General features: G+C 46.3%; 1 protein-coding gene across 1 annotated transcript in view; it reads right to left on the bottom strand.

Moving 5' to 3' along the window:
• Positions 1–15,649, bottom strand: part of plg (plasminogen) — a 64,510-nt gene that overhangs the window by 3,635 nt on the left and 45,226 nt on the right. The window contains exons 14-18 of the mRNA XM_052012203.1: positions 11,522–11,639; positions 10,330–10,404; positions 7,477–7,614; positions 1,922–2,028; positions 1,074–1,219 (exon numbers count right to left, since the gene is read on the bottom strand). Coding sequence (XP_051868163.1) covers positions 1,074–1,219; positions 1,922–2,028; positions 7,477–7,614; positions 10,330–10,404; positions 11,522–11,639 — 584 coding nt within the window. The remainder of the gene's footprint in view (positions 1–1,073; positions 1,220–1,921; positions 2,029–7,476; positions 7,615–10,329; positions 10,405–11,521; positions 11,640–15,649) is intronic.

Consider the following 15,649-nt stretch of genomic DNA (forward strand, 5'->3'; position numbering starts at 1 on the left):
TTTGACAAATCTATTACGAGTTTTTTGTAACAAGCAGAATAAACAAGGGGGTACCTGTCGATGTGGTGTATTTAGACTGGCCACCGGTGAGCTGCTACATGAGAGGTTGTTAAAGTGATAGTACATGGGATTAGGGTTAAGATATTGGTTAGGAGGCTGTGAGTAGTGGGTACCACAGGGATCAGTTCTGGCACCCAGATATTCACAACCTCATTCAAACGCCTTGGTTGAGGGGACTGTGTGTAATATATCCGAGCCTGCTGGTGATACAAAGCTGAGTGGCGGTGTGTGTTGTGACAGATGTAGAGAGGTTTAAGTCAGGCCGAGTGAATAAGTGAGGACATGGCAATGGAATGTGATGTGGAAATACGTAAGGTCATCCACTTAGGTTGAAAAAAATAGAAAAGCAGAGTGTTTATTAATGGTAAGGGATGGAAAGCGTTTGGTGTTCAGAGTGACCTGGGTGACATTGTACATTGAGGCTGGGAGTTCACATACAGCAAGCACCTAGGAAGGCAAATGGTATGTAGGTCTTTGATTGCGAGTGTAAAGGTGTGTCAGAGCAATTATACAGGGGTTGGGTGCAATCGCACCAGGACTACTGTTTACAGGAGACACAAGAGACTGCAGATGCTGGAATCTGGACCAACAAACAATTTGCTGGAGGAACTCAGTGGGTCGAGCAGCATCTGTGGGGTGGAAAGGAATTGTCAACGTTTCGGGTCGAAACCCTGCATCAGGACTGAGAGATAGGTTTACAGGTCTGGTCACTCTACTTAAGGAAGGATGTACTAGCGAGGAACTGTGGTAACCAACATTATATGGTAACAGATTTTGAATACCTTCTTGAGCATAAATGTCAAATTGCATTTTGGATATTTGGGGTGTTGCTTAAACACTGTCAGAAATCTATGGGATTGAAGCCTTGTCAGTCAGGATAGAACCAAAATCAAACACCACATTGCCAGTGGGAGGTGCACTTTGGGTAAGTGCAGCTCGGTGAGTGAGAGTGGCAACAGCAGGAGGTTATAAACAATGATCTTTGTTTCTTCACATGGTGAGAGATCACATACCTGGCAGCTGTCGACACCTCCGTCCATGTTTCCAGCACACAGCTCCCAGTTCTTCACATTTCCATTCAAGTACTCGGGGCGATTGCAGACTTTATTTTCGAACACAGGGAATCCTGCTTCTTTTAAAACCCCGTCACCACCAGTTCCTGAATGACACAGAATAAGTGCAATAGAACACATGTCTGGAATCAGCCAACCGCTGATATTAATGTTACCTCCCCAGGACTAATTACTGGCAGTGTTATGAAGGTAAACTAGATATAGAATGGGGAGACTTCGCTGACAGCACCCAGGATGGCCCTGAGGTCTTGGTAACTTACTTACTACGACACAGAGGGAGGCCATTCAACTCCCCATGTTCATGCTGGCTCCCAGCACAACAATCCCATCAGTTCCTTTCCCACTCTCCTTATTTCCCTGTAACCTTGCAACTTCTCCTGCCCATCAACTCTCCCGTGACTCCTTTTGGTCCAATGCCAGTGGGGACAGGGGGTACAATGCCAGTGGGAATAGGTCCAGTGGCAATGGAATAGGTGAGTCCAGTGCATATGGTGACAGGTGGGTCCAATGCCAGTGGGACTGTTGTCCCAGTTAGCAGATCTTCCATTCCTGCTCCCCCAGAATTCCAGAGCTCTGGCCTGATTGCCCAGAGTAGGGTTAGCCTTTATTGGAGATGCCTCATGTGGTCAAATAGCTCGGATCAACCAAGCTATATGTTAGTTAGCATGAAGGCAGTAAGAACCAGCCCAGGAAAACCTGACAAAGGAGAAGGAGGCAAAAGAAGGAAGAGGGAAAACGCTAGCATGTAAGGCCATAAAAAGGACTCGGAGATGCATACACCGACGTACCTTGTGTTTCACCCCAGCCTGTGACGTAGCATTCCGCTCCACTCGATAATATAAAGCCCTTGTTGGGCAAGCAGACTAATCCCACTTTGTCATTCAGGTTCGCTGGCCTGAAATCAAAAGATGCACTTTGAATTATTGGTGGTTACAGTTGCATCAGATGAGGTCTCCTTGACCACCACAAAGCGTCTGACATTTCCCTTACACCTGCCAGTTGAAGGCTTTTCACTGAGACTGTGACTGGTGAGACCCTGGCGGAAGGAGGCACACGGCGGGACCTCCTTCCGGTGGGGTGACGTTGAGCACCTTTTGGAGGGGGCGACTGAGGGATCCCGTGAGATGGGAACACCACTGTCTGGCCATCCAAGACTCCCCTCCACCCCACCCCCCCCACTCTCACCTCACCCCTCCACCTGAGCCTCTGACCTGCTGCTCAGTGGGAGCAGCGTTACACATTGCGCTGTGGTCGGGGGGAAGAGAGGGCAAAGGAAGGGTCAAAGGGTCGGTGAGGGAGGAGGAGCTTCCTGCTAACACCGACCTCTGGGGAAAAAGTTAACAGCCGATTTTGTAAAGCCGCCAGTGATTTTAAAGGGATGGGGTAGTTGTTGATGGATTAGTGTGGAAGCGCTTGGTGGTGTCCAGAGGTGCTTAATGTTGCAAAGTCTACAGATGTTGGGAGTCCCAGGTACTGGGGGGGGAGGGAGGGGTGTTGAATGGCTCTCTATGAATCAGTTGCTCTCATTGGCAGGTGATTCCCATGGGAATGCAAGAATGAGCAGGACACACTACTGGAAGAGGGGTGACTGGGATTTTGTCAGATACAGAATCCTGTGATTAGCTGCACTCTAGGTGGTGGCGATTATCTGTAGATGTTTGCTGGATGCTTTGGAAAACTTCCTTGAGGCTGCGCTGAGTTCTGAGTCTGGCCAGCTCCTCACCCACTCAGTTACTCAAAGAACCTGAACACCACACTGGAAAATCTAGGCTGTAGAAAGTAAGACTGGGTGAGTTTGAGGACGTTGCAAGCACATGTGCCAAGTTCATACTCCCAGACCTAACCACTTCAGCTCCTTCATCAATGACTTGCCTTTCATCATAAGGTCAGAAGTGGGATGTTCGTTAGTGATTACAGTATTCAGTTCCATTCACAACTCCTCAATCAATGAACCCCTCAACCATGCAAGGCCTATACAATGTTCAGGTAGGGGATGATAAGTGGCAATTAATATTCATGTCACTCTAGTGACAGGCAATGGCCATCTCCAATGGGGAGACTGCAACCCCCTACCCTTGGCATTTAATGGTTGAGTCCCCCACCATCCTGGGGTCACCACTGACCAGAAACTCAACTGGACCAGTCACATACATACTGTGGCTACAAGAGCAGGTTAGAGTCAGAGTCAAAGATTTATACAGCACAGAATCAGGCCCTTTGGCCCAACTCATCCATGCTGACCATGATGCCAACCTAGCTAGTCCTGTTTCAAACAACACACAAAATGCTGGAGGAACTCAGCAGGTCAGACAGCATCTGTGGAGGGAAATGGATAGTTGACGTTTCAGGTCGAGACCTTTCATCTTGACCCACTGAGTTCCTCCAGCGTCTTGTGTGTTGCTCCAGATTCCATCACCTGCAGTCTCTTGTGTCTTCAAGCTAGTCCCATATGCCAGCATTGGCCCATATCCCTCCAAACCTTTCCTATCCATGTACTTATTCAAATGTCTTTTAAATGTTGTGATTGTACCTGCCACAACCACTTCCTCTGGTAGCTCATTTCCATATACTGACCACCCTGAGTGCGATGTAGTTGCCCCTCAGGTCCCTTTTAAATCTTTCACATCTCACCTTAAACCTATGCCCCCTAGTTTTTGGTTCCCCTTCCCTGGGGTTCCCTTCTATTACATCTTTCCTATGGCAGGGTGACCAAAACAGAACACAATATTCCAAATGCAACCTCTCCAATGTCTTGTACAACTGCAACATAACATCCCAACTCCTATACTCAGTGCCCTGACTGATGAAGGGCAGTGTGCCAAATGCCTTCTTCACCACCCTCCCTACCTGTGATGCCACTTTCAGAGAACTATGTACTTGTACTCCTTGATCCCCCTGTCCTACAACACTCGCCAGGGCCCTACCGTTTGCTGTGAAAGTCCTACTGTGGTCTGACTTCCCAAAATGCAACACCTCACACTTATCTGAATTGAATGCTATTTGCCACTCCTCAGCCCACTTACCCAGCTGATCAGAGGTTGGGTATACTGGAATGAGTGACTCACCTCCTGGCATCCCAAAGTCTTTCCACCATCTACAAGGCACAAGTCAGGACCATGATGGAACACTCCCCAATTGCCTGGATGAGCGCAGCTCCAACAACTCTCAAGAAGCTCAACACCATCCAAGACAAGGCAGCCCGCTTGATCAGCACCATACCCACCACCCTAAACATTCAGTCCCTCCCCCTCAGTGTCTGCAGTGTGTACCATCTACATAAAGCACCACAGTTACTCACCCAGGCTACTCCAACAGCACCTCACAAACCAGTAAACTCTATTACCAAGGACAAGGGCAGCAGGCACATGGGAACACCACCACCTGCAGGTTCCCCTCCACACTTCACACCATCCTGACTTGGAAATACATCACTGTTTCTTCATCATCCCTGGGTTTCCCTCCTCTACCACACTGGGGAACATCCTTGCCAGAAGAACTACACTGGTTCAAGAAGGCAGCTCATCACACCACCTTGTCAAGAGCAATTAGGGATGGGCAGTAAGTACTAGCATTGCCAGCAACACCTACAACCTGAGAAAAATATAAATAAAGGAAAAGTAGTTCAACTTCCCTTCTCATTTTCCCATCACAGAATCTGCGTGAACATCAGGCAACGATAGCTGTTCAAACCAAATTTGTACATCATTGCCAAATAACATAGAACACTACAGCACAGGAACAGGCCCTTTGGCCCACGATGTTGTGGCAAACTAATTAAACTAGATTAAATGCCTAACTAAATGAATCCCTTCTGCCTGCACTGTGTCCATATCCTCCATTCTCTGCACATTCATGTAGCTATCTAAGAGTCTTTTAAACACTTCTATCGTATTTGCCTCCACCACCATCCCTAGCAGTGCGTTCCACAGAAATGTCAAATACTAGAGGACATGCATTTAAGGTGAGAAGGGGAAACTTTAAAGGAGATAAGATATCTTTATTAGTCACATGTACACAGAAACACACAGTGAAATGCATCTTTTTTGCGTTGAGTGTTCTGGGGGCAGCCCGCAAGTGTTGCCACGCTTCCAGCGCCAATATAGCATGCCCACAACTTCCTAACCCGTATGTCTTTGGAACGTGGGAGGAAACCGGAGCACCCAGAGGAAACCCACACAAACATGGGAAGAACATACAAACTCCTTACAGACAGCAGCTGGAATTGAACTCGGGTCGCTGGTGCTGTAATAGCATTACGCTAACTGCTACACTACCGTGCCGCCCACCTAAAGTTCTTTACGCAGAGAATAGTAGGTGACTGGAATGCGCTGTGTGAGGTGGTGGTGGAGGCAGATATGATAGTGGCTGTTAGACCCATGAATATGCAGGGAATGGAGGGATATGGATCATGTGCAGGCAGAAGAGATTTAATTTAATTCGGCATCATGTTCGGCACAGACATGGTGGGCCGAAGGGCCTGTTCCTGTGCTGTTCTGTTCTATGTTCTATGTACCCTTCCCGCTGAGCTGACAGCAAGCCAAATAACTCACACATACACACCCCGCCTCTGCCTGGGGGGTGGGGGGGTGGTGAGCTACTGTTGTGGCCTGCCCCTGGCTTTTAAATTTTAAGTGAATGATGTTTTAAGTTGCAAAGAATAAATTACTACCGCAGAAAAAACAGTTGTTCTCTTTACGGGTGCAAGGGGTTGATCAGCATTGCATGAGCTGCATCTGTCACTAAAAGTGCACTCATATCCTTAACTTCAAGCCCTAACACACTGGCTAATTTAATGGGCAGATAATATATAAATCCAACAAGCTCTGTAAAGTAACGGGGAATGAAGAATGGTTGGAAGGGAGTGGGATATGCATGTCTCATGAACCCCTCCTAGTCTCTGAAATGAAGCATTGACATGTCTAATTTTCCAGTCAGATTTGGCTTGTGAATGGCTTTGGTTTTAGTCACTTCTTTCTCTCCTCATCACATCTCCTGGGGTAGAAAGGATTAGAGTTAGTGCCAAAGGAAGGTCGCTCCCAATTCTCATCAACTTTCCTTCAAACTCCATCATAATTTACATCTTGGCCTGGTATGGGAATTCCAATGCACAGGAATGCAAGAGGCTACAGAGAGTGGTGGACTCGGCCAGTTCCATCATGGGTACAGCTCTCCCCACCATTGAGGACATCTACAAGAGGTGATGCTCTGGAAGGCGACATCCAACATCGGGGACCACCACCATCCAGGCCATGCCCTTTTCTCGATACTGCCGTACAGGAGCATGAAGACCCACAGCTCAAGGTTCAACAACAGCTTCTTCCCCACTGCCATCAGGTTCTTGAACAGACCTGAAAAACTTTAACATTACCTTGGACTATATTTCTTTTTCACTCTCTCAATTTGCACTAGTGTTGTTATGCTTCTTTTGTCATGTAAGTTATGTATAATTTATGTTAATTTAAGTTCATGTTAACTTATGCTTGTTCTGTTTGTAATGTGCTGTGTTGCTGCTGCAAAAAGCTAACTTTCATGGCATTTATACCCTGTGTAAGTATGCCTATGACAATAAACTTGAACTTTGCAAACACACCTGGGGTACAACTGGTGTGTGCTTAGCAAGCACCACATCGTCACCGACAAAGGCTCCTTAAAATCAATGACAAGTCCAGCACATAGATGCAATCACAAGGAAGGCATGCCAGCATCTTTACTTTCATAGGAGGTTGAGGTTCGACTTGTCACTGAACACTCTAACATACTTTTACAGATGTACTGTTTAAAGTACTTTTTAAAGTGTCCTGACTGGTTGCATCATGGTCTGGTATGGCAATCAAAATGTTCGGGAACGTAAGAAGCTGCAGAGAGTAGTGGACTCTGCCCAATACATCACGGGCACATCCCTCCCCATCATTGGTACTATCTATAGAAGGCACTGCCTCAGGAATGCAACATCCATCATCAATGACCTCCACCATCCGGGCCATGTTATCTTCTCGCAGCTACCATTGGGCAGGAGGTACAGAAGCCTGAAGTCCCACACCACCAGGTTCAAGAACGGCTACTTCCCTTCAACCATTCGGCTCTTGAACCAACGGGAACAACACTATGATCATTTTGCACTAAAATGGACTTTATTTTTTCTAGATGTGTTCTTTCTTGTAAAAATTGTGTCTAATCCATGTTTCACTTGTGTTTTCGTTGTGAATGCTGCCTATATGATGCTATGTGCCTGTGATGCTGCTGCAAGTACATTTTTCATTGCACCTGTGCAGACATGTATTTGTGTATATAACAATAACCTCGACTTTGACTTTGAAGTCTTTAAGAAAATGAAAATAAATACCTGTTGAGCTTTAACAAAGCAATATCACTCCTGCGATTAGCAACTATTTTTACAACATCTCTTGTTTGTCTTGATAATTCTCTTCCATTCTCTCTGTGTATTCCAAGAAAGATTTTGACAGATGAAGGTCGAATGGTCCTGAAGTGATGGAAGTAACTGTTAGTATTTGCTACCTTTGCCTTTAAAACAGAAAAAAAGTGTTCCTTTACATTGCCTCTTTAACAAAGTAAAACGTCCCATGGCATTTCATTAACAAAGTAAACGTCGAATGACATGTTAGGAGCAAAGCTCAGAAAAAGAGGTTGGAACATCTTGAGGACAGAGGGTTAGAGTGAAGGAGAAGTTTTGGGAGGGAGTCTTTAGGCAGTGCCTCCAGGTCAAGGATGATTTACTTCCACCTGGGTTTTGTGGGATCTAGGGTGTCTTACAGGGCCACTGTGAGACCCACAGACTCTGCCACAGGTGGGACAGGAGATGGATGAGAGGGTAGTCTGTGACATAGCACACTCCCTCCATTATTTATGAGACCTTCTATGTGTTTCCAATGCATGGGTCGAGGTCCTCAACACCCATCTTCTCCACTTGGGCCTCTACTTTCTTAGAAGCTTAAGGAGATTTGGCATGTCACAAAACACTCCACTGTAGAAAGTATCCTGACTGGTTGCATCACAGCCTGGTATGCATTTCCAACGCACAGGAACACAAGAGGCTGCAGAGAGTACTAGCACAGCCTGGTCCATCACGGGCACAGCCCTCCCCACCACCGACAGCATTTATAGGAGGCGCTGTCTCAAGAAGGCGGCATCTATCATCAAGGATCCCCACTATCCGGGTTATGCCCTCTTCCCTGTTACCGTCAGGCATGAGGTACAGAAGCCTGAAGTCTCACACCACCAGGTTCAGGAACAGCTACTTTCCTACAACCATCAGGTTCTTAACCTGACCTGCACAACCCTAACCCTACCTCAGCAATGGAACACTACGGCCCACCTCTTGCACTGCCATGGACTTGTTTTCAATTGTGGCTTTTTTTTTTGCACTAAGGTCTTGTTTTTGCACATTTTTTTTCACTGTATGGTAGAAATTTATGCATAACTTATACTCTGTGTGTTGTCTGTAATACATGCCTGTGACGCTGCTGCAAGCAAGTTTTTCATTGTACATGTACCTCATCGTGCTTGTGCACATAACAATAAACTCGACTTGACTTGGATTCCCAGGAGTCAGTGGGGATGTTGCATTTCTTCAAGGAAGCTTTGAGCTCATCCTTGAACCGTTTCTTCTGTCCTTAGTTCTCTCCTCCTGGGAGAGAGCTTGGAATAGAGTGTCCATTTTGGAAGCTTGGTGTTGGGCATGTGAGTGACTTAGCCCGTGTTACTCGGGCCTCAGTACTGGAGGTACTGGGAGAGGATGCAGGCATTGGTTTGCTTGTCCTTCCAGTGAATTTGGAGGATTTTGCCGACACAGTGTTGGCGGTATTTTTCCCGTGCCTTGGGATGCCTGATGTATGAGGTCCTGCTCTCAGAAGCATTTACAAGTTCAGGGATCACTGCAGCCCATGGGTTTAGTGCCAGCTATGATCGTCAAACATCCTTTTCCTCAAATAACTATAGCGGGTGCTGATGCTTTGAACACAGTGGTGAATTTCATCACCTTTGTACAGAGAGGTGACTCCCGAGATGTGGGAAGTAGTCCCGGTTTTCTGGGAGCCCGTGGGGAATGTTTATTGTCAAGCGTGAGGCCCGTCCTTTCACAGGCTTCAGTGAAAGCGCTGGTGGTGGCTTGGAGCTCAGCCTCTGAGGTTCAGGTGATCTTAGTTCTGGGGTGGAGGTTGAACAGTTTTGCGCTTATTCTGAAGACTAGCTCCTCTCTTGTGAGACGTTTGTTGGAGGTGACGTGCAAGGTTGCAGTGAAAATAATTGACAAGAATAGGGGCTATGATACAGCCTTGATTGACATTGGAGATTGGCCCTGTTGTGGACCTGTTGGTTAATATTACAGTTTGTATTGATATGGTATTACAGAGTCATATCACATGGAAACAGGCCCTTCAGCCCACCGAATCTGCCTGGCCATCAAGCACCCACTTACACTAACCCTGCACTAATCTCATTTCATTCTCCCCACATTCCCATTAACTCCCCCCACATTCTACCACACCGGGAGCAATTACCAGCGGCCAATTAACCTACCGACTTGCGGGTCTTTGGGATGTGGGAGGAAACCAGAGCACCCAGAGGAAACCTACAGTCACAGGGAGAATGTGCAAACTCCACACAGAGGTCCACAATCCAAGGTCGGGATTGAACCCGGGTCTCTGGTGCTGCGATGGAACGGTTCAACTAACTGCACCATTGCGCCACCCCTTTAACATAGTAAAACATCCAAGGTGTCTCATGAGTAAACGGAAGTTGATGCTGATGCAATAGGAGCAACTCCTAGAATTATAGAACGGAGACAGCATAGAAGGAGGCCATTCAGCCCATCGTGTCTGTGACAGGTCTCTACCAAAGTGATTTTCTGCTTCCACCCATTGGTCCCCTATCCATGGCCCTGCAAATTTTACTCCACCTTATCTTAAAGGAGGAAAAACATTGAGAGAAGAGGAGATGTTTAGGGAGGGAGCTACAGGACAGCTGATAGTCAACGGTGGAGCGATTAGATCAGGGATCAGATTTGGTGAGGTGGAATGATCTCAGAGGATTATGTATGGGCCTAGAAGAGGTGACAGAGATAAGGAGACGAGGGAGACCATCACGAACGAAATGTTGCTGGACTGACACCCAACAGAAACCACTCAGTATATAACTTCTAAACTTTCAGATCACCTGATGCAACGCTTCACATCCTTACCGTTCTATACAGTGTTTGGCTGTGAGGACCCATTGGGGATCAATAAGACTTCCTCCACAGAAATGAATTCCAGTGCTGCGTTAAACAAGGACATTTTCTTTAATAATATGTCATCAGTTGATTGAAAAGTTTTATTGGTAAACTGCAGGTGTTCATAAAAGAAATATGAATGCAAATAAAGTTAAATATTCTCCTTATCTATCCTTATCTTCTTTCACCAGTTACAATAGAATCATAGAATCATACAGCATGGAAACAGGCCCTTCGGCCCAACTCATCCATGCCGACTGTGTTGCCCAGCGAGTTAGTCCCATCTGCCCACGTTTGGCCCTTAGCCCTCTAAATCCCTGCAGTCCCATGTACTTATCTAGATGACTTTTTAATGTTGTCAATGTGCCCGCCTCAACCACTATTTCTGCAGCTCATTCCAAATACGCACCACCCTGTGTGTGAAGAAGCTGCCCCTGATGCCCCTTTTAAATCCCTCATCTCTGATCTTAAACTTATGCCCTCTCTCCTCCTCCCTGGGAAAAAGACGATGTGCTTTCACCCTGTCTATGCCCGTCATGATCTCATATTACCTTCTATCAGGACACCCCTCAATCTCCTACATTCCAGGGAATGAAGTCCTGGTCTACGCAACCTCTCCTGTAACTCAGGCTCCGAAGTCCAGGCAACATCCTTGTGAATCTTTTCTGTACTCTTTCTAGTTTGATAACATTTTTCCTATAACAGGGTGACCAAAGCAGCACACAATATTCTAAGTGCGGCCTCACCAATGTTTATATACTGCAACATAACAACCAACTCCTATACTCAATGCCCTGACTGATGCATGCCACCCTATCTACCCTGTGATGCTGCTTTCAGTGAACTACACAATTGCACTCCTAGGTCCCTTTGTTCCATAACACTCCCCATTATGGCTACTGATTCTCCTCCCAAGCAATTCAGCTTATCCCACCTCAGTTTTGAGCAACTCAGTTAAATCTGCCCTTAGCCTTCTCTGCTCCAAGACCCCCCTGCTCCAAGACCCCCCTTAGTGAAGTCCCACGAACTTCACACCACTGACCTCTCCACTCAATCCCACCCAAGGACAAATCCCCCTCCCGTCCCGCCTAATAGTGCTGCAACAGAGACTTGCTAATTCATCCTGGAAGGATTTTCCACCACATTTAGGAAAGTCGCTCACCTGGTGCGTACACTGACTTGCCAAGGCCAGGAATGTGGTTTGGATATGCAGCCACCAACAATTCGTCCAAAGCATTTCTTGGGTTCAATAACAGGTGTTCCACATTCATTAGGGAGCTCTGGGAATGCAAGAAGAACCATATCTCAGCCATATATGTTCTACTTTTTTACCTTTCCACTGCTTTATGGTGCCTGGAGCTAACCTGGTCTGATGCAACATGATTGGATTTGGTCAGCATCCATATCTTTCTACGACTGGGTGACAGGAAGCCTCACCCTTAAGATTAGATTCCTTCTCCCTCAGTTGAGATGCTCTACGTTAGTGCAGGTTGGGACATCTTTATGAACTGACTAATTTTTACTAACAGGTGAAATATTTTCCCTTGCCTTTGAATGTTGGAGTTTGAGCTGCTCCAAATGGGGCACTCAAAGGAGCGCGGAAACAGAAGGATCCCATTCAACCCCTTAAGCCTGCTGTGCCATTCAATGCAATGGCTGCTCCCTGAGCTAAATTCTTGTACTTGCCTTTTTCCTGTAACTATGATGAAGTCAGGTCAATGAAACAAATCAATCTCAGCTGTAAATATAGCACAGAAACAAATCGCCATTGTAGAGAAAAGTTCCAAGCTTGAAACAGACTTTGAGTCCAGAACTGTTTCCCAACTGGGTTCACCTATCGTTGGCCAGTTCTTGCTCCACCCCTTCCCTCCACATTTTTATACCGGCCATCTCCCCTCTACGTTTCAGTCCAGATGAAGGATCTTAGCCCGTAATGTTGACTGTCCATTTCCCTCCACAGATCCTGCCTGACCTGCTGAGTTCCTCCAGTGCTTTGTGTGCAGAACTGAAGAGTGCACTCCTTAGAGCCAGGGCTTACAAGCAGCAGAAACTGCACCTGTCTGTTACATTACCCCTGTAGTACATCCCCTACTGCCCTCTACCCCCTATATACATTCCCTATCCCTATATTCTTCTAAAAGCTGCAAGGAGACATCCTTGCTCCCGGACTCAAACCCTCTTGCAGTGAAGGCCAACATACCATTTGCCTTGTTATCTACTTGCTGAGTGTTTGCTTTCAGTTCCTGGTGTACAAGGACACCCATGTCTCCTTTCACCTCCCTGTTCCCAGTCTAACATCAGTCAGGTAACATTCTGTCTTGTATACCAGGGGCTAGCTGCATTGGTCATTTAATCTACCAACCTGCACATCTTTCAGATGTGGCAGGAGTCCGGAATGCCCAAGGAAAACCCAATCACTCACAGGGAAAACATGCAAACTCCACACAGACAGCACCAGAGGTCAGGATTGAACCTGGGACCCTGGAGCTGTGAGGCAGCGGCTCTACCAGCTGCACCACTGTATAGGCTGAAAAGGCTAGTGCTTAGAAGTTTCACCTTGCAGGAGTTGGGAGTTGGAGCAAGATTTGGAGCGGGAGATTTGAAAAGAGGTGAGTCTCTGTGCTTGTGGTTGTGAGTTTCACCTTGCAGAGGCGCATTTGCAAGTTGTTAATAGTTCATTGGCTAATTAACAGCAGCCAATAAAAAGAAGTAAGGGTCAAGCAGATCAGCCATTTTGGAGCAGCTATTGTTGGAGTGAGTCAGTGTTAGAGTGGGGAGCTAAGCCTTTGGCGAGAAGAGGTGGAGGCTAAGGAGTTGGCAACTTGGAGCGAGAGTGGGAGAATTGGAAAGAACTGAGCCTCCTTGCTTGTTTGTGAGTTTCACTTGCAGGAATTTAAGAGGTAAGTCAGCTAATTGTTAGTTAATAGGTGATTGGCTAATTAGCTAATTATCAACAGCTTAAAAAAAAGAAGTTAGGGTCAAGTGGAGTGCCCATTTTGGGGTAGCCATTTTGAGAGGGGCTGCTGTCTTGTCAAAGTGCTGCTGGTTTTCTAAGTTTGGGCTTTGGTGAATACCAGGCTTCAGTGAGGAGGGTGAGCATCATGAAGGTAAGGTGAGGGTTAGGGTCTTATTCTCTTTTTCTGTCTCTTTATCTTCCCTCAAAGCTTTTTAGTCATGGCAGGTGAGCTCAGACCTGTGTCGTGCTCCTCTTGCACAATGTGGGAACTCAGGGAGGCTGCCAGTGTCACTGATGACTATGTGTGCAGGAAGTGTATCCAGCTGCAGCTCCTGACATACTGCATGACAGCACTGGAGTGGCACATGGATTCACTTTGGAACATCTGCAATGTTAAGAATATTGTGGATAGCATGTTTACTAAGTTGGTCACACTGCAGTTTAAAGGCCTATGGAAAGATAGGGAATGGGTGGACCAACAGGCAGAGCAGTAGCAGGATGGTGGTGCAGGAGTCCCCTGCAGTCATCTCCTTCCAAAATAGATATAATATTTTGGATACTGTTGGGGGAAATGGCTCATTAGGGGAAGGCAGCAGCAGCCAGGATCATGGTACTTGTGAGTGGCTCTGCTGCAGAGGAGGGCAGGAAAAAAAGTAGCAGAGCTATAGTGGTAGGGGATTCCAAGGTAAGGGGAATAAACAGAAACTTCTGTGGCCACAAATAGGACTCCTGGTTGGTGTGTTGCTTCCCAGATACAAGGGTCAGGGATGTCTGAGTGGCTACAGGACATTCTAGAAGGGGAGGGTGAACAACCAGTTGTCGTGGTGCATGTAGGCACCAATGATATAGGAAAAAAGCAGGATGAGGTCCTACAAGCAAAATTTAGGGAGCCAGGAGATAGATGGAAAAAGTAGGACCTCAAAGGTGGTAATCTCAGGATTACTATCTGTACCATGGGCTAGTCAGAGTAGGAATAGCAACACAGTTAGGATGAATATGTGGTTTCAGTAGTGGTGTAGGAGGGAGGGTTTTAGATTCCTGGGGCACTGGAACCAGTTCTGGGGAGGTGGGACCAGTACAAACTGGGCAGTCTACACCTGAGCAGGACTGGGATCAATGGCCTAGGGGGATTGTTTGCTAGTGTTTTTGGGGAGGGTTTAAACTAATATGGCAGTGGGATGGGAAACCATGCAGAAAGACAGAGGGAAGCAAAGCAGAGACCAGAGCAAATGTTAGAGTACAGAAAAGTCAAACGCAAAGGACACAAAGGTTACTAGATTCTAAAAGGATAATGAGTGTAAGGGCACTTTATCTGAATGCTCGTAGCATTTGAAATAAGGTCAGTGAACTTGTGGCACAAATCAGTACAAAGGGGTATGATTTAGTGGCCATTACAGAAACATAGTTCCAGGGTGGAGATGAGTGGGAATTAAATATCCAAGGGTATCAGGTAATACGGAAGGATGGGCAGGAAGGTAAGGGAGGTGGGGCAATGCTCTTAAAAATGAGATCAAGACATTAGTGAGAGATGATACAAGATCTGGGGAGCAGAATGTTGAGTAGGAATTGCAGCATAGTTGGGATGAATATGTGGCTTCAGCAGTGGTGCAGGAGGGAAGGTTTCAGATTCCTGGGGCATTGGAACCGGTTCTGGGGAAAGTGGGACCAGTGCAAACCGGATGATCTGGATAGAGATTAGGAATAGTAAAGGGAAAACATCACTGGTGGGAGTTGTCTATAGACCACTGAATTCTAACATTATAGTGGCACAGGCAATAAACCAAGAAATATTTGATGCATTTAAGAATGGAACAGCAGCTGTCATGGGGGACTTTAACTTTCACATAGATTGGGCAAATCAAGTTGGTTGAGGCAGTCTTGAGGAGGACTTCATAGAATGCATAGAAAGTAACAAGCTTTCTTGAACAGCATGTTAGTGAACCTACAAGGGAAAATGCATCTTAGATCTGGTCCTGTGCAATGAGACGGGTAGTTAATGATCTTGTAGTTAGGGATCCTCTTGGAAAGAGTGATCATAGTATGATTGAATTTGATTTTTTTCATATCAAATTTTCATATCAAATGCAATAGTTCAATCTAAAACTAGTGTATTATGCCTAAACAAGGGAGACTACAAAGGGATGAGGAAGGAGTTGGCTCACATAGACTGAAAACACAGGCTATGTGGTGGGACAGTTGAAGAACAGTGGAAGACTTTTAAAGAGACTTTTCATGGTGCTCAACAGAAGTATATTCCAGTTAAAAGCAAGGACAGTAAGGGTGGGGAGAGCCAGCCTGGGATAACTAAGGAAATAAAAGAAGGCATCAAGCTAA

This window comes from Pristis pectinata, chromosome 3 (genome assembly GCF_009764475.1).
Source record: "Pristis pectinata isolate sPriPec2 chromosome 3, sPriPec2.1.pri, whole genome shotgun sequence".
NCBI classification, from domain to species: Eukaryota; Metazoa; Chordata; class Chondrichthyes; order Rhinopristiformes; family Pristidae; genus Pristis; species Pristis pectinata.